Below are 16545 nucleotides of genomic sequence, written 5' to 3'. Positions count from 1 at the left end.
ATAATTTGTATTACCTACAAAACGAAAGGCTTTTCAATGGAATTATATTTGTCAATTGGCTATCAACTTATTATATATGACACCATGATAAATATAATTCAAATGACTTCTCTTGATTTTTCAATAATATAAATTATATAAAAAGTTTCTCAAGGCCCTGTTGTGTAATATAGAGTGTTAAGACTTACTCGGGTACAAGCAACAAGATTAACAATATTTTATTTTTAAGTAGAAGCTATAACTGATTGTGTAGATAATGAGCAATAAAAACTTTACAATACTCTCTGCACCACTGTGCAATAGACACTGTCACCATCAGCTGTGTGGGTAGGAGGAGAGAAAAGAGATGGAGAACTAGCAGGGTAGTGTAAAAAAAGTACATTTTTCAAATGTTAGGTTTTTCGTAGCATGCTTAGCGGGGCGAGTGAAAGTCGTTGCCTCAACTTTTGGCGAGTGTTCGAGTGTTGTACTGAGGAAGAGAGAGCGGTGGGGGAAGGGGGACACTTTGTATATTTGGGTGTGGATATCATTGTAGCTCTCTCTGCGCTGTGTTGATTTTTATAGTTTCGTCTAGGACAAAACAGTTGCAGTTACAGATACTAAAACCCCCAGTTGTTGCGGTCGTTTTGTTTTCTGCACCATTTGCGTTTTGCTTTTGTCTAGCATGAGTGTGTGTTTGTGTGTGTGTTGTGTTAGCGTTTGCATGAAGTTGTAAATTTGGCGATTAGCACCCCTTTTGTGAGTTGGTTTTGTCGGGCAATCTAACAGCCAAAAGCTGGGCAAGATGCGCGCCGGCTGATAAGTTTGTTCAAAAATTAGCATAGGCCGACGATTGAGCCTGGCATATGAACAGCAGTAGCAGCAGCAGTAGCAAACAGGAGTTTGCTCTGTACTTGGCTTGAAACGAAGGCAACATGGACAACCTGCGGACACTCACAGCAACAGCAACAGCCACAGCAACAGCAAACGGCGATGATCTTGTCTGTAGCTGCTGTTGCTATATGAATAAAACATTTCGGCTGGGTGAACGTGGCCAACAGTAGCAGGCGAAGCCGCCTTGGCATCGCAATTGAATCGAACTGCGAACTACGGCTGCAGTTGCTACAAATGTTTTACAAGCTTTTCAGCGCTTCGCTGTTTGCAGTTGTAGTGGCCCATTGTTGTTGCTGTTGTTGTTGTTGGTGTTGGAGCGGCAGTTCCCGGAAACAATTCAGTTTAAACTAAAAAAAAAGGAGAGAGAGAGAAGTAAAAGAAAACAAAATAAACAGAGAGTGCAGCAGTCGAAGTCGGCAAACATTATGAACATGGCCAATAAATCGTGCATCGTTCGAATGCTCGAAATGTTGCATGTTTGATTTCTGCGCCACTTGCATTTACTTTATGATATTATAACCCGGACAACGTTTGACATTTTGCGCTCTTTATTTATGATAACAGCCTCCAGTTTCCACACACACAGTCTACACTTAAGAAGACAGACGGACGGACTACAAACTCTGCAGACAAGTCACAGTTTGTCAGCATTTTGTCGCCAACTTTCGTTGTGGCTTTTTTGATTTTTCTTCCTTTTTGGCGACCCAAAGCTGCAGGCGCATAAATTGTTGCAAGTGAAAAGTCGTCACACGACAGGAAATGAGTTTTAAATATAAGCATACCCTGTTGAGACGTTGATGAGAGGTATTCTTAACTAAGCAATCAGGTCAACAGTTTGAATTGATGAAGGCTGGCAAACATTAAACTTAGACATATCCAGTTTAGAGTACAATTTTCTTGTCATTATGCAATTATTTCAAAAATGTGAATAAATACATAAATATGCAAACATTAAATTAAAATGTAGTTAAAGGTTACTATTATTGTTTATTTATATTTTACTATTTTACATAAATAATATCCTAACTTTTATCATATTTTAAGTTTTTGTTTTTAGTATCTTATTAAACTTAATTTCTTACAATAAAATTTTATCGGTAATACTCTATAAACTAATTTTTTTTTTGTCAAATCTTTCAACTTGTTCATTTCTCTTCAAAGTTGCAACACGCTTGGCCTGCGGGCTGCTTGTGTGGCAGACTCTGTGGGCGTGGAAGCATTGAGGCATATTCTCAATCGTCGTAAATTTGATATGCTTAATGGCGGGAAGAGGCAAAGAGCGGAGGACAGAGGGCAGAGTGCTGCAAATTGGTTTAACTGTGGCAGCGGCAAAGAGCTTAAGTGTGACAGTGTAACACTTGCCCACAGGCAATAAAAATATTTCTATAAGTATATTTATATTTTTTATGCCATTTTTTTTTCCTAGTTATCTACGTGTCTGCCGGGTGAACCCGTTAAATGAGCCGCGAAAATAGTTTCCGTCTCTGTGTCTGCGAAAATTGCATGTTAACGTTGGCATTTTTAGATGAAAAGGTGAAAATGTTCTTTAAGTTTTTTTTATTACATTGTAAGTAAATAAGAGGGTTGTTAGTAAGACCCAGAAGCTGATTAAGGTGTACTAAAAGGGAGCAATAATGTTGAATTGTATTGTCATATTTGGAAATGTGACACCTCAAAAATAAGAAAAAATACTGTACATAATCTATTAGTAGTGCTTTAGTTATTTATATATAAAAATTCTTATACAAAAATAATTTTTTGAGGTAGAAAACATCAAGATTTTCATTTTAAGTTATTCTTCCTCTCTGTACTGAATAAAACATTCTCGAAGCAAGATATTAATCTTAAAATAAGATTTTTGTAATCTAAAATCTTGTTAAGTCTACAATTATTATTGTTATTACACAAAATTTGTAATATTGAGAAAACTAAATTTGGTACAATCAGTTTAAGTTATCAAAGTTAAACTTTATCGAAGCGTTTAGAAATATGTAAGATGTTTAGTTAGTTTAAAATATAATTTTACTATAATATGCAAGACATTTGAATGCATAAAAGTCTCATATATAAAATATTTCTATTTATGAACACAAAATCGTATAGTATATATATAAAATGCTACCTGTAGCCACACACTTATGTTGGATTTAATTAAAGCTCACGCACTCAACCATAGAGAAAGGCTTGCGAATTAATTGAAATAACAAGAACAACAACAAGCAGCAATAACAAATAGATTCATGACAAAGGGAAGAGCTACTGCATATTTGATAAACCATGGAGCTATTCCGCTGGGCGTATGCGAAATCAATCAAGCGTGTTTTGCCCACTGACTCGCTCCGAGATTTCCCAACATCGATACAATTCTGGTCCGTTTGATTAGCCGTCTCCGGTTGCGAACTTCCGCCTGAAAATGCGAATGTTTATTAAAAATGTTAACTTTTACATAAATTTGAGAGCAGCAGCTGCAGCTGTTGGTTAAGTGGCCACTCCCAATGCGACGCCATATGGCGTTGGTCCCGCCCCTTGCATGTTTTATGTACAACGAAAGCGCACTAGTGTCGTCTCGCTCTCGCCGCTTGCTCATTGGATGCGCCAGCTGAGTTTGTTTATGTCCGTTTCACAAACGTTTGGCCAATGCCAAGGAACAGTCTCAGGGCCAGCTGCGACGCCAACAAACTAAATATGTATAGCTGAGTGTAACAGCAACTGTTGTGTCATACATATAGTACAGATATATTATGTATATATAACTGGGGCTGCAGGTTGGGTGGTCTGCGCAAGTGGAGCACTTGACAGGCAGCTTCAGTTCGCTGCGATGCTCAGCAGTTGTCTAAATGTTTGTGCACAGATGCTGGAAAGTGGGTGGCGGCGGAGTGAAGCCTGCTTGGGGTAAGCATTCAAAGGATGCCAAAAGTAGCTACATCAACTGACTGCTGACTGCCAACTGCATTGATTTTTATACCCTGTTGACAGGAGTTCAGAATGGGTGTCCGCTGGTTTAGCAACAAAATGTACTGATAACGAAGTTAATACCTTAAATGAATATTATAATTGAAACGAACTCAACTATATTGTTTGGTAATCAAAAATTATATTTCTTGAAAACTTTTAATATAAGTTAGAACTTATATTTCCGAATAAAGGTAGAAGGGTTAATTCAAATCGATTCCAACGAATATTTTGAAGGTTGCCCTTATTCATAGTATTCTGAAAATCTTTTTTTATACAAAGTTTTCCGTCTCCCACCATATCGCTACAGTAAAAGAAAAACAAATCAAATTCAAAATGCGAATGCAATTATTTCTTTTGAAAAATATGCGTATATTTTCCGTTTGTCTATGATGTTCCATTTCGTAGATATATTTGATGACATTGTTACTGTGACGAAGGCCTACTCGTATAACAATTTTTGTGTTTTAATTCCGGTTGTGTTGACCGGAAGCACCCTATAGCTAAACAACATTTCTGTTTGATTGGCAATTTTGCCTATGTACAAAAAAACCATTTTCGGCTCTTATGCATACGTTTGTTTCTGTTAAGTTCTTGGGTGTGTTTTTTGTTTCTTTTTGTGGGTGTGTTTGGACGTGTGTGAGAAATTTAAAAGTGACAAAGTAAATAAAAGATTTTTACAAAGAAAAATCGCAGCTATATAGCCAAAAAACATTTTTCAAATAACACTTATGAACTAATAATGCGCAACGCTGTGAAACCATTCTCTCTTTTTGTAGGGAACATATGGGGGAGGGGACTTGGTTCATCGAGATCTCTCTTCACTTTTGTATGGCTGGCTAGTGATTACGCAGTGCCTCGTTGATCACCCGCAGTATGTCAATCTGCAGATCTGTAAAGGCCACTGGCTCCAGATGTGCGTTGCGTATTTTCATGGCTACGGCTTTGAAGAAGGCGCCGATCTCATCCTCCTCCGCTGGTGCAGAAGGGGCGCCGCCCATGGGAAAGGCCGCCTGACTAGGCGTTGATGGCGTGGTGGCCGCTGTTTGAAATCGTGTGCTGCTCAATGGTGGCGTGTGCACCTCTAGCTTTTGTGAATAATCGCTACTGGTTTGTAGCTGTTGATGCAACTGTTGCGCTTCCAGGTTGCTGCCTGTCTTAGCCAATTGCTCTGGTTTCGACAGCGCATTGCTTACGGCCATATAGACCGGATCCTCCTCATTGTCATAGGTGACCACATGCTGTTGGTGATGTTGTTGCGCCTGTTGCTCGCTAGATGTTGCTGTGGCATCCATATCTTCATCCTCGTCCTCCTCATCGTCATCATCGTGCGTCACATTGCCATTTATATAGTTTTCGACAATATCCATTTCATCATAAGAGGCCACGCAAAGCTCACTAGCTTGCTGCACCTCTTGTTGCTGTTGTTGTGGCTGCTGCATTGAAATGGACAACTCTGCCTTATGTGGGCCTGTGAGTGGCGGAAGTGCGGACATATTTAGCTGCGACGAGTTGCTGGAAGATGCCTCCAATGTGCTGGCCTGGGGCTCCGCATGGCGTAAGGGAGATTGATCCAAATGTTCGTCAGACTCGACCACTGAATCATGCTTGGGCAGCAACATATTTAATGTATCCCCATCGCTGTAAGATAAATGGTCTTACAATTATAATCTTTATCTGTAGATTATGAGACTTACAGTGACTTCTGTTGTATGTACTTTTGGAGAAAGCCCAAGGAGTCGTAATGCTTCCAGCGTGAGATGGCATCCACATGCATCTGCGTTTTCAGACGCTTGTATTCACGCGCATATTGATCCCGCAGGGCCTTCCACTTTTGACGACACTGCTTGACTGTCAATGTATAAATATTTCATCAATTATTCGCTTCATTCGTTTATATTGTTGATGCTTACCTGGCTTTTTCAGCTTACGCGATATTTCATCCCATGCTTCGAGCTTCAGTTTCACATTCCGATAGTTTTGATTGCTGTAATTGTAGATCATGTCCTCCTGTTGTATCAATGTGATGAGCTCCTTCTCAAAATAGCTCTCCATGTTGAGAAACGTGTGTATGGGATCGTCGTCCTCTTCATCAGCGTGCGTTTGATGTGTGTTGTGCGTCGTTGATGATTGCGAGACGGCGTTTGCAGCATTGACGCAATCTACAAACTCATTGTACAGCGTATCGCCAGCTGTTGTATTTGGCGTCTCGCAGGTAACAGTTATGGATGTGGCTGAATTAACACCATTGCCACTGGTGTCGGTTAAATAGTTCCAATTGGTGTCCTGTTGTGGATGCTGTTGATGTATGATTTGGCCAGAGATAAAAGCATTCATTAATCCGCGGGTGGAGTCCGACTTTTTATCCACACCCGCCGTTTGGGTGGATGTTGTGGTCACTGTTGTTGTGGCGGTGGCCGCAAAGCTGCAATTCTCTAGCAGCGAAGCGCTCGTTTCCTCTATTTTAATATTAGAAAATCTGTTGTTATCTGTGCTCAGATTTAAGTTTTGGCTGCTGTTGCTGTTGCTATTCTGCGAACCGCGTGAGCGATAGCTGAAAGTATCAATTTACATAGTTATAATAATCTAATCTTTTTTACTGTGTCACTACTCACTTGCGTGCCAGCGCAAAAGGACGCAGAAAGTCCAGCTCCTTAAAGTATTTCCACTTGACATTGCCTTTGTTGGCCTTAGCGCGCTTCAGTTCGCGACAATATTGGTCCCTCATAGCCTTCCACTTCGCCTTGCATTGTGCATCTAAATAATGTCACATACATAAGATATTCGCCATCCTGAAATTAATTGTGACAAACTTACCTGACCACCCAACTTGACTGCCAATATGGTTCCATTTCTCGTCTTTGCTTTTTGTGCTTCGGTAAAGTTGGTGCTTTGGATTATAGAGCGCTTGCTCCTGGGATACCAATGAGATTAGTATTAGCTCCTTGGGTATGGTCACGACACTCTCGCACAAGCTATCCATGCTGCTGTTGCTGGGTGTGACGAGTTGGGCCGCGTTCTCTACTAGTGAGTCTGTGTGTTGTGATTTCTGCGACTTCAGAATTTGGGATACATCGTCCGCTTTGGTAATGACGGCTTCCATAAGGCTGTGACTGCCAAATGGTAACGAAACGCGTTTGATGTTCACAAGGCTGTCGGATTGCTGTTGGTGCTGGTGTCCCTGCATTTGCGCCACTTCGCTGGCGCATGGCAGCGTTTCCATCATACACTGCACAATTGCTACCTTAGCGCCTCTGGCTCATTTTGACGGATACGCGTTCCGGCGATCGTTAAAAAAATATTAAACCAAATTCTTGGTCCAAGTTCTACGGATGAGCAAACAGCTGTTAAATGGCACGCGCACCAGCTGGCTTGCTTATCGATATATCGATAAATCTAACAACATTCTTGAGGGCTGCAGAATGGCTTATGTTATTTAACGGTTTTAAACTTGCTTGAACATTAAAAAATTGGCTGATAACATAAATAAATGAATGCTCTATAAATGCATAGTTAATAATTTATACATTACATTAAATACAAATAAAATTCATATTATAAGAGAAAATCTGTTATGCGTGGAGTCGCTCTATTAAATGACATTGTTGTGTTTTCCAATACTACTTTCTGTCGATTGGCAACACTTTCCACTGCGCATGGGCATGCGCGCGTATGTGTGTTGGTGTTTGAATTCAATGCGCGGAAGTTTTGGAAATCGCTTAAAATTTTGTGCTTTACCTTACGCTTAACAACTAATCCAATTAGTTAATTGCATTACACCGTCGCAGGTATTGCAACAAATTCATCATAACATTTATTTCGGAATTAGTTTGTGTTTTGACGCGTTCGTGGTTGGTCTTAGGAAGTTTAACGGTTGCTAAACATAGTTGTGTTAGAGGAAAAAAGAAAAATAACATAAAGTCAATTGTAACAATTTAAAATTAATGCTCAATCATGCCGAAGATTGATCCAGAAACCCAAAAGCTCTACGATGAGATTAATGGCATGATACAAAAGTTCAAGGTTATATTTTTGTTTATTTGAATGATTTCCAATGGATTTAAATAAAGATTTATTATAAATTTTAAATTCTTAGGATGACCAAAAGAGTAAAGCGGACTGCACGCTGGGCGACAAGTGTGGGGATATGGGAGATGTGTCCAAAATTCGATTCTCGTCCAAAAAGATCCTAAAAGGTCACATCAACAAGGTGAACTCGGTGCACTTTGCAGGCGATTCGCGTCATTGCGTCACTGGTTCACTGGATGGCAAACTAATTATCTGGGACACTTGGACAGCCAATAAGGTGCAGATTATACCGTTACGCTCGGCTTGGGTCATGACTGTGGCCTTTTCGCCATCGGGCAACTTTGTGGCCTGCGGTGGCATGGACAATCAATGCACTGTTTATGATGTGAATAATCGCGATGCCTCTGGAGTTGCCAAGATGGTGCGTGAGCTAATTGGATACGAGGGCTTTCTGAGCTCCTGTCGCTTTCTCGACGATGGTCATTTAATTACCGGCTCTGGCGATATGAAAATGTGGGCAGCCTCAATTTATTTTCAATTTCAATTGGTTGTGATTGAATTAATTTAATTTGGTAGCTGCCATTGGGATTTGGAGAAGGGCGTCAAAACAATGGACTTTAATGGACATGCTGGTGATATTGCTGGTCTATCGTTGTCGCCCGACATGAAGACTTACATCACCGGATCTGTGGATAAAACTGCCAAGTTGTGGGATGTGCGAGAACAGGGACACAAGCAGATGTTCTTTGGCCACGATATGGACGTCTCATCAGTTTGTGTAAGTTACAAACAATACTGACTGTATGTAAAGCATTTGTTTAATCTTCTGATTGCCTTGCAGTACCATCCAAGTGGCTTTGGCTTCGCCTCCTGCTCGGAGGATCAGACAGCACGCATGTACGATTTGCGTGCTGACCAACAAATTGGACTCTATGAGCCGCCCCAGAAGAACACGGGCTTCACTTCATGTGGTGTGTATTTCATTGTTGTTTTCATTTTGTCTTTTCTTTTGTTGTTGTTGTTGTTCGAGCATTCCACATTTTCTTGAGTTTGCCTTGACTATTGACAATTTTTAATCTGATTTTGTGCCCATTAGCTTTATCGACCAGCGGCCGCTACTTAATGTGCGCCGGCATTGAGGGCAATGTGCACTCGTGGGATGCCATGAAGCAGAAGCACACGGGTGGGTAGCAGACCATAGAGAAGGTGCCAGTGAGGTGCCTGAGTGGTGACTTCAACTGTCTACTTGAGTTTTATTGATTTCTTGTTTCCCACATTCAATATATAGGCACACTGTCTGGACACGAGAATCGCATTACTTGCATCAGCCTGTGCCCCAATGGCATGTGTCTAGCCTCAACCAGTTGGGATCAGCAAGTGCGCCTGTGGCTTTAATTGAACTACGTCCACGACTCCACACTTTGGTTCAATATACATACATACTATATGCATAGCTTATTAATATAACTAACAGAACGTTGTAGCTTATTACACAGACAAGAAGTTGGCAATAAAGTCCATGACTTTGCATTGATTGATGCAATGACAAGCAAACAATTTACAAATCTTTTTATTATTATTATTATGAGTGCCACTAAACTTTATACACCAAAGGTTTCTTAAAAACAAACAAACAACCAAACTATAGATGCAGACAAACAAAAAACCATTGATTATAAACATTTTATAAGTCTGCTTTATTAGTTAAGGAATTCAGTATTATTTGAAGTGTTTTTGGAAGTTTAAGATTTCCCTTTTGATTGAAAGATTTAATTGCTTATCTTTTGAGACATTAAAGTCTTTTTTAAGTAAATTGCTTATTTTATGTTGAGGATTATTTCAATAGAATAAGTTCAAGGTTTGAAACTAGTCTGACGCAATAAGTGAATTAACAAATATTAATTATTCATAGGCAGAGTGGCAGATCTATTTTTATTCATAGGGTGATCCTTTTGATGCACTGGATATCTGGGCACTTCGAACTCCATTCTCTGATGGCGTATCAGTGCACATTGTATATATGGATAAAATTTATTATATGCTGGAGTATGGCATTCCTCGGAATTCCCATTTTCATACATTTGCCGTCGAAGAGAAATATAGAATGGACGTTCTTGAAGTAGAAAGCTGTATCTTTCACGTTTAATCCAATCCATGATCTTGTATTCGCCATATGGAATTGTGCTACCCATGCAAACAGTGCTTAGAGGAAAATTTGGCGGATAATAATTAAGACTAGGAGTGGGGTTGACTTCAAGTCTACGCATATCCTTCCAGGGAAATCGTTTCGAGTTGTCGCCTAGTTTCTGCCTCTTATGGAATATTGAAAGGAATGTTTCGTCTTTGACTGCGTCATCACTTCGGACTTTTAGTCTCAATTTTTTTTTATCAAGTTCTTGCGTACTTGAGGTTTTCAAAATAGATGTGGTTGAAGTATTTAAAATTGCCTTTAACTCTAAGTCTCGATGTGCAATTGTAGCGTTTGAGGGTGTCAACGACGTCGATAAGGGTATAGCAATAAAGTCTTGAATTCTGCATAGCTAACATATCTTATCATACATTTGTTTTTATACATTGTGTCTGGAAAATTTGCTTAACTTACAAATAGTATATTGAAAATTAGTAGAACGTGCAGATAGTGACTCTTCATTTTCTCAATCAATTATCTCCTTCGTTTGGGTTAAAAATATTAATAAGGTTGCGTTTTTGTATTGTGTGTGTAAAATAGCTTTAAAAGTGATTTGATTTGACAGTAAATACAGAGTAGAGTGCACAATAAATTCGACGACAAATAAAAGAAAGTTTACTGTAAAAATAGTTATAGTTTATGTCTATAATATTTTGTTCGTCACATAATCTTAAAAAAATTGTCACGTCTTTAGAGTTAAAGTTGTTGAAGTTTGCAATATTACTTTTTAGTTTTATAAAATGTTAAATCGGATTATATAGATCAATCATGAAATAACTTTTTTTCATAGAATGTAAAATCAAATAATATTGATTACTCCCGTCAATTTTAAAATAAAATACAAGCAAAATAATTATTGTTTTTTTTTCATATATTTTTTATATTTTTCTTATAAAAAATACTTATATAATTACAAAGATATTTTTAGCTGCTGCGATTTTTGGCGCGGTATTTTTGTGAAAAATGTTTTCTGAACAGAACAAAGAAGCAGCGAAAGTTGTTTGTTGTTGTTTTTGTGTGTGTATGTGTGTGTAAATTAAAACAAATCACTTTATCATTCAAATTAATCAAAAAAGGAAAATGAAACAACAGTGGGAAAACAAAACGAGCAGTGAAAGTAGACAGCAGAAAAGTGGAAAAAGTGTAAGAGATACGCAAAGAAGAGTCAAAGTTAAAAGACAGATTTTGCATAAATAACATATAAAGACGAAAATAGTTGGAGTAGCAAAGTGAAAGAGGAGAAAAGTTAGATGGAGAAATCTAACACTTGAGCACTGGGATAGAGTGACATTCGAGTGTAGGGTTTTGTTTGTTTTAGTTTATCAGACTCTCGGTTGAACTACTTAAGAGTTGTTCTCTTGTTGTTTTGAAGAAAAAGGAAATGTAGAGAAGTATTAAGAGTACGGATAGTTAGGAGATAGATATGGCCGCTGGCTTAAACGGAGAAGCCATCGCCGGTGGGATCAAGGATCCAGGGATAGTTGTTGGGGCACTCCATGCACGTAAACAGACGCAACGTCTCGCCGGGCAGCTCGCGAGTGGTCAGCGGGCAGGCGTTGGGCAGGGAGCAGTAGGGTTGTCCCTTGACGTCGCACTTCTCCTTCCATTCCTGGAAGTCGCGCAGCGAGTTGAGCTCTGTGGGATTCTGCATCCACTGGATGACCTGCAGATTGGTCACAAAGAACACATCGTTGCGTCCCAGCATCTCCTCGATGAACTTGATCAGCTCATCGCGGTACTCCTTCTTCGACTTGAGCCATGAGGCATGGAAGTGCAGACCCAGAGGAGCACGATTGCTGTTGTAGTGACGGTTGAAATTGTGGCGCAGAAGACGCGCAAACTGTTCGCCAGAGGCGACGTTCGAGCACGAGTCGACCATGTGGCAACCGGGCAGCGATTCATCGAATGTGGGATCATCACGACGATCCAGCTCATTCATGACCATCTCCCAGACGGGGTGGCTACGCGATGGGCAATTGTGGGCGTTGCCATTGCACTTGTGTGGCATGCGGAAGTACAGCGTGTATGGCCAGATGGGCACACGACCCAACGAGGCGGTAATGGAAGCATCGTACACAAAGAACTGATCGGCCATCATCTCGAACTGTTTGTTGCCACCCACACGCAGGTAGGGAGCACGCATACCAATGATAGAGCCATCGGTGATGTTGGCGAAACGCTCGACAATCAAACGGGAGCCAGCCATCTCGGCGAGCCAATCGTCGTAGCTGCCGCCGGACCAGTAGTTGGGATCATCCTTGTGCGTCAGCGAGAAGACAGAGATCTCATGGCCACGACGATGTAGATCCTGCACAGCCGAATAGTTGGTGTACTTGTGGGAGACGAAGAAGGTGCCCTTGATGGAGCAACCGTTGGGGTTCTGGCGTTGGCCGTTGAAGATATCCTCGTAAAGATCAATGTTGTCCACATTGACGGCACCGTTGAAGGTGATAGTGATCATCTGTGGCACCTGCTGGGGCTCAATGCCGCCGGGAATGCGAGTACCATCTGCAGAGCAGAAGCAATCGGGCAGAGCGCACTGTGTGGGATCGCACTCGGGAGCACGGTTGGGATCCTCATCGACAGCTGAAAGGATGCAGGCGAACTCCAGTTAGCCTGTGTCTGAGTTTGGATCATAATTTTCGGTACTTACAGCAGGCATTCTCATCGGACTCGTCCTTGCAGTCGGGCTTGCCGTTGCAGAAGAGCTCCTTGTCGAGGCACTCGCCATCGCCGCAGGAGAGTTTGCCATCAGGACAGATGGGCTCATCTGTCTTCAGATTGGGCTTGGCCTTGCGAGGCTCTAATTAAGATTAAGGATTAAATAAATTCAACGTTAGGCAATGGTTTTCAATTGTTTGAATTGCTCTTCTTTTTGGTCTGTTAGTGACAACAAATGTCTAAATTTTGAAATGAGAAGTATACACATGATTGTGATGGGTGTTAGGATTAGATTGTTTGTGGTTTAGTCTGATTTGATTTGTTGGTTGAGAGAATCCAAAGTTCACTAACTGTTCTAAGTGCTATGTACAGGTGTGTTTGTTTTGGTTGCTTTGGTTTGGTTGTTGTGTCTACTTGGCTAATTTGGCGGCAGTCAAACTTCAACTTCAACTTACTCTCTTTCTCATCGCAGTTAGTCACCTTGGCCTTCCAGTCGCAGGTCTGTTTAAGAACATCGAAGGCCAAACCGGAGGGGCACTGAATTTCTTTCAAACCCGATTTTGTACATCTAAAAAATAAAGTTTTGTTTTCGTTTTGGTTTTTCTTTGTGTTGGTTTGCTTTTCCATTTTGTTGTTGAGATATTGCTTTCGTTTTTGTCTTTGGCTAACCGTGTTTTCTCCTCTAGCTAACCGAACTTTGGCACTAGCTTTGTCCCGGGGAAATTGGGTTTTGAGTCACTTAATTTATTGATGCAATGACACGATCAATTTGGGTTTTGATTTTAGTTTTAGTGACAGAGAGAGACGCATAATGAGCTTTATGATATGCGCAAAACACACAAAGAGAGATGGATACAATAGACAGAGGGGGAGACACAGACGTTACAGAACAGAGAGAGACAGTGAGAGGCAGAGAGGAGGTAGAGATATAGTTAGACAGTGTGAACAGGACATTCTTGAGCTCTTTTGAAGTATATATTGGCTCTCAAACTGGGCGGGGCTCAGGCACACGTGTCACTTACTTGCAGCGACATCGCAATTCTTGACATTCGACTTCCAATCGCACAGTTGGCGTTCCACATCGAACGCCAAGCCGCCGGCGCAGCGGATCGGCGCCAAGCGATTTGTGCCATCTTCTCCGGCACTGTCGCACCTTTAATATTATTTTTCGGAATTTTTGTTGTTCGTTTTAGGAAATTGGTGCAATAATATAATTGAATTAAAAACAAAACAATATCCCCCCAATCCAAAGACCTTGGAGTTGAATTGAATTAAACAATTTTGCTTACCTGTACACTTCACGGCAATCGCCTTCCGTATCCAGACGGAAGTACTCATCAGCGGGACGGTCGGCGCAGACTTCTTCTACATCGACACCCTCAAGTTTGTCCTGACTTTGTGCTAAGGGGAAAAAAACGAAATCAAATTTATATTTCACAATTTTAAATTGAATAAATTATTTTAAAGCTTAAAAAAACTAAAGAAATGTTTTTGTTTTGTTTCAATCTTTTAATTTTTAGAATTCGGATTAGATTTTGTACTTCACTGCGAATGAGTAATATTTTTGTATAAATTTAAAATCAAATGTTTTATTTAAAATTTTTTTCTAAATTAATTTTTTTAAGTTTAATATTTTGAAATGAGTTCTTGAAATAATCTTAAATATGAAATTAATTTATTTCAGACTAAAACAAAAAGATATATATTTTAGTTAAATTTTTTAATTCTGAAATTCAATATTTCTTGCTGTGCTAAAATATTGGTGATTATTCTTCAAATAAGATCTTTTCTTTTGCTATTAGCGTGATTCCCAATAAAATTAGCATAATATTTTGCATGGTAATTTTTAAGTGTCAAATATAATGATATTTAATCAAACGACTTCTAAAACCAAAACAACTCTCGATTTTTTTGTTGTTGTTGTTGCCGTTGGACCAGCAGTTAATGGACCAACGGGCGAGTGAGTATCTTTCATCTCGAGTCAGGTCGGCAAATGAAATCGAAAGGGCAAACGAAAGCTGCGGTCGGTCGCATTGAAAGCGACAACTTTACGATACGATATACAATACAATACGATACGATACTCGGTGAGTGTAAGTGTTACTTCTGCTAATGGGGCATGTTGTTTATCTCGGTAAGGTGTAGCGGCTGCTGTTGTTAAACTGGTTTGAGTATTGGCTAATATTTGTTGTTGCGGTTGCCGTTGCCGATGTCTTTGCTGTTACAGCAGGGGGGAGTCTTCTGCGAAACCCGTTTGCAGTTAAACTTTAAAGATATTGCATAAACAACACTGGAGTTGTCTCGTCCAAAAATAATAAACGGAACCAATCGCGATCGTACTCACAGCGAATAAAAAAAAACTGCCTATGCTAATTTTTATGGCCAGCTCCGGCATTGCCGACTTGGCTTCCCTCTTGTCTGTCCTCTTGCCACAGTTAAGTTTTTTTCTTCGATTTATCTCTGTTTTGATGAGGCTCAGGAAATCATTGAAATCGATGTATACACTCGCCATTGCATGCTGCTAATGATTTGTAACAACTTTATCACTTCATTTCTTTTCTTTTTTAATGTTTTTTCTTGTTTTTTTTTTGCCATTTGCCTTGGCCAACGACCGAGCTAAGATTTGTTGATTTTTCTTTATGCATTTTTTCATTTTGTTTGTATTTGCCTGCTTTGTAGCCTTGTGCAAAAAATTGAATTCAGTTTCTGCTTATTCAGCTGGTAAAGGTCAAGTGGGCGGCTTTGCCAACGTGGCCAGCTACTTAGAGCTATAACTTCACAGCTTAAGTCTAGTGAGATTAGCAAGGGGTTAGTGGGGGGTGGAAATATTTGTACTCACCAGCTGCACAGCAGAGCAGCAAAACGCTTAAAATTGGCCACCAACGCGCCATGTTCAATCCCAGCGCTGACTGCAAAAATTTCAATAAAAAATCGAACGAATCGAATGCAAAATTAGCAAAAAGAAACTTCACTTTGAATACACTTCATATATGTATAGTATGTATATAGTATGTAGGTGGCTACGTTTTATTACTTTGAGCGCTCAGCAAATGTAGAAACGACAGCGATACGCTGGGCAGAGGTAGGAGTTGAGTGAACGGAGGGCACTCTTCCAATACACAGCCACGCTTACACTAGGTGTTGTCCACGGGCAACGAGTTCTATTTATTAAGCCGAGGTGTGTGCGCCATTTCAGGCTGCCTGTGGTGAGTTTTGCGACGACTCGACGACGTCGACGGCGCCGGCGCAACTTCACGTCGAGCTTTTTGAAGGGGTAATGTCGAGTGACGACGCTTTGTGGAACGCATTTCGAAAATGCCAAGGCGGCTTCAACTCTGCTCCGACTGCGAGTGTGTGCGAGTGTGTGTGTGTGTGAGAAGAAAGGTTAATTAACTTGGACGCAGGTGTGAGCTAAGCTGCGCTGAACCGAGCTGCCTTCGGTTTATACGTATCTTGTTTGTCTGGAGCTGCACCTTTGGCTTTGCTTATGTTAGCTAAGTGGGCAGTGTCGGGCACCCACTGCAGCCAACTCTCAGTTGCATAAATCACACATCTTCACATCAATCATCGACAAACTGACCCTGAAATTGCGCCTTTTGTCTCTCTTTTTTTGTCATCTCTTGTTATTCTACAACAACAACTACTGTCGGGCATAACGTGAAATCTCGATTTCGTAACTGTTTCTTTTTCTTCTTTATTTGTCTGTACTCTTCTCGTTGTTACTTTTGTGTACATCATCTTCAACACGTTTTGTTGATGCCGCCCGCCCGTTTAGTTACTTTTTATTTTCACCCACACTCGTGTGGCATGACAATTGGTTAGAGGCAGCCACACCACACCAC

General features: G+C 40.4%; 3 protein-coding genes across 5 annotated transcripts; 1 reads left to right on the top strand and 2 right to left on the bottom strand.

Moving 5' to 3' along the window:
• Positions 1-4265: 4265 nt before the first annotated feature.
• On the bottom strand, positions 4266-7187 carry LOC132790583 (uncharacterized). The gene is made up of 5 exons (XM_060799157.1): positions 6643-7187; positions 6441-6582; positions 5739-6379; positions 5523-5676; positions 4266-5466 (listed from the first exon to the last, which is right to left on the bottom strand). The coding sequence occupies exons 1-5, from the start codon at positions 7049-7051 to the stop codon at positions 4665-4667; spliced, it is 2148 nt and encodes a 715-aa protein (XP_060655140.1). The 5' UTR covers positions 7052-7187; the 3' UTR covers positions 4266-4664.
• Positions 7188-7650: 463 nt separating this feature from the next.
• LOC132790584 (guanine nucleotide-binding protein subunit beta-2) lies at positions 7651-9411 on the top strand. Its single transcript, XM_060799158.1, has 6 exons — positions 7651-7848; positions 7922-8367; positions 8431-8632; positions 8696-8825; positions 8951-9037; positions 9143-9411. Exons 1-6 carry the CDS (start codon positions 7780-7782, stop codon positions 9247-9249), a joined length of 1041 nt encoding a protein of 346 aa, XP_060655141.1. The 5' UTR covers positions 7651-7779; the 3' UTR covers positions 9250-9411.
• Positions 9412-10940: 1529 nt separating this feature from the next.
• On the bottom strand, positions 10941-15849 carry LOC132791199 (chitin deacetylase 1). 3 transcript variants are annotated; one of them, XM_060800033.1, is made up of 6 exons: positions 15738-15849; positions 15543-15612; positions 13993-14104; positions 13726-13856; positions 12696-12845; positions 10941-12628 (listed from the first exon to the last, which is right to left on the bottom strand). In XM_060800033.1, the coding sequence occupies exons 2-6, from the start codon at positions 15592-15594 to the stop codon at positions 11478-11480; spliced, it is 1596 nt and encodes a 531-aa protein (XP_060656016.1). In that variant the 5' UTR covers positions 15595-15612; positions 15738-15849; the 3' UTR covers positions 10941-11477. The 3 variants fall into 3 exon arrangements, with proteins under 3 accessions (XP_060656016.1, XP_060656018.1, XP_060656019.1); XM_060800035.1 differs by lacking the exon at positions 13726-13856 and adding an exon at positions 13159-13271; XM_060800036.1 differs by lacking the exons at positions 13726-13856; positions 15738-15849.
• Between the last annotated feature and the right edge of the window lie 696 nt (positions 15850-16545).

The sequence above is a fragment of the Drosophila nasuta genome, chromosome 3, assembly GCF_023558535.2.
Source record: "Drosophila nasuta strain 15112-1781.00 chromosome 3, ASM2355853v1, whole genome shotgun sequence".
NCBI classification, from domain to species: Eukaryota; Metazoa; Arthropoda; class Insecta; order Diptera; family Drosophilidae; genus Drosophila; species Drosophila nasuta.
Note: the sequence above shows the minus strand (reverse complement) of the source record. Positions and strands in the feature narration are given on the sequence as shown.

Bases quoted from the DNA above. Each gene is read 5' to 3' on its own strand.
- LOC132790583 (XM_060799157.1), bottom strand. From the start codon at position 7,051: ATGATGGAAACGCTGCCATGCGCCAGCGAAGTGGCGCAAATGCAGGGA. The intron at 6,380-6,440 runs GTGAGTAGTGAC...TGATACTTTCAG, and splicing joins CCTTTTGCGCTGGCACGCAA to CTATCGCTCACGCGGTTCGC. The intron at 5,677-5,738 runs GTAAGCATCAAC...ATACATTGACAG, and splicing joins GCGTAAGCTGAAAAAGCCAG to TCAAGCAGTGTCGTCAAAAG.
- LOC132790584 (XM_060799158.1), top strand. From the start codon at position 7,780: ATGCCGAAGATTGATCCAGAAACCCAAAAGCTCTACGATGAGATTAAT. The intron at 7,849-7,921 runs GTTATATTTTTG...TTAAATTCTTAG, and splicing joins GCATGATACAAAAGTTCAAG to GATGACCAAAAGAGTAAAGC. The intron at 8,826-8,950 runs GTGTGTATTTCA...TGTGCCCATTAG, and splicing joins CACGGGCTTCACTTCATGTG to CTTTATCGACCAGCGGCCGC.
- LOC132791199 (XM_060800033.1), bottom strand. From the start codon at position 15,594: ATGGCGCGTTGGTGGCCAATTTTAAGCGTTTTGCTGCTCTGCTGTGCA. The intron at 14,105-15,542 runs GTGAGTACAAAT...TTTTCCCCTTAG, and splicing joins GCTGCTCTGCTGTGCAGCTG to CACAAAGTCAGGACAAACTT. The intron at 12,846-13,725 runs GTAAGTGACACG...AATCTTAATTAG, and splicing joins GAATTGCGATGTCGCTGCAA to AGCCTCGCAAGGCCAAGCCC.